Consider the following 1,050-nt stretch of genomic DNA (forward strand, 5'->3'; position numbering starts at 1 on the left):
TGCGTAAGATCCACGGTGTGCAGCAGCAGTACGCGTACCGCCAGCGCCGCTCCAAGATCTTCGTGTGTGAGGACTGCGGCTTCACCTCCAGCCGACCCGACCAGTACTTCCTGCACGTGCGGCAGCAGCACCCCGGCAGCCCCGCTCTGCGCAGATACTACCGAAAACACATGCTGGAGGGCCCCGGACCCCATAACATCAGCCCCTACATGCTGTATCCCAGCGCAGGACTCTACATATGACCAGCGCTGCGCTGATAGCCTGCTTTAAATGCAGTTTTTGTTTCTAGTTTTAATATTTAAAGAACTCCACATATGATCAACAGTGCACTGATAACACACACTTGTAAGTTTTTGTCTTGTTTCTACAAATATCATCACAAATAAAGAGCTCCAGAAACTCTATAATGAAGGAATAAAAATACAGAAATAAAATAGTAAAGGGTGACGCGGTGGCGCAGTAGGTAGTGCTGTCGCCTCACAGCAAGAAGGTCGCTGGTTTGAGTCCCGGCTGGTCAGTTGGTGTTTCTGTGTGGAGTTTGCATGTTCTCCCCGTGTTGGCGTGGGTTTCCTCCGGGTGCTCCGGTTTCCCCCACAGTCCAAACACATGCGCTATAGGGGAACTGGGTAGGCTAAACTGTCTGTGGTGTATGAGTGTGAATGAGTGTGTATGGATGTTTTCCATAGATGGGTTGCAACTGGTGGTATGATGCAGTTCCTTTTAGCCGCTTACCGGCTGTCTGCTTAGTGCTTACCTCCGTGTGGAGGGGTTTCCAGCCACAACCAGTGTGTCCAGCTAGCTTGTCGTGTACGTTGGCGGACTGGAGATGCAGAGAGGAGTTGACCACGACAATGACCAGAGTTCAAGTCCAGAGAGGAGCAGTTCCACAAATCAGGTAAGACAAAAACAGAATAAAAAAAAAAAGGAACGAGTAAACAACAGGGTGAGAATGTGGTAAAATCTGAAAACGTGGTAAAAATCAGACGAGGGCTTTTCTCTTTCTGGACAGCTTTTGTGAACCGTTGGTTGGGTTTAAGGAAGTAAGTGGGC

General features: G+C 49.3%; 1 protein-coding gene across 1 annotated transcript in view; it reads left to right on the top strand.

Moving 5' to 3' along the window:
* The window catches only part of zgc:171929, a 4,910-nt gene extending 4,503 nt beyond the window's left edge, over positions 1-407 (top strand). Inside the window, 1 exon segment of the mRNA NM_001102623.1 lies at positions 1-407. This exon segment is cut by the window's left edge and continues 69 nt beyond it. Coding sequence (NP_001096093.1) covers positions 1-242 — 242 coding nt within the window. The 3' untranslated portion in view covers positions 243-407.
* Positions 408-1,050: the final 643 nt, after the last annotated feature.

This window comes from Danio rerio, chromosome 10 (assembly GCF_052040795.2).
Source record: "Danio rerio strain M-AB ecotype USA chromosome 10, GRCz13ab, whole genome shotgun sequence".
In the NCBI taxonomy this organism is placed as follows: Eukaryota; Metazoa; Chordata; class Actinopteri; order Cypriniformes; family Danionidae; genus Danio; species Danio rerio.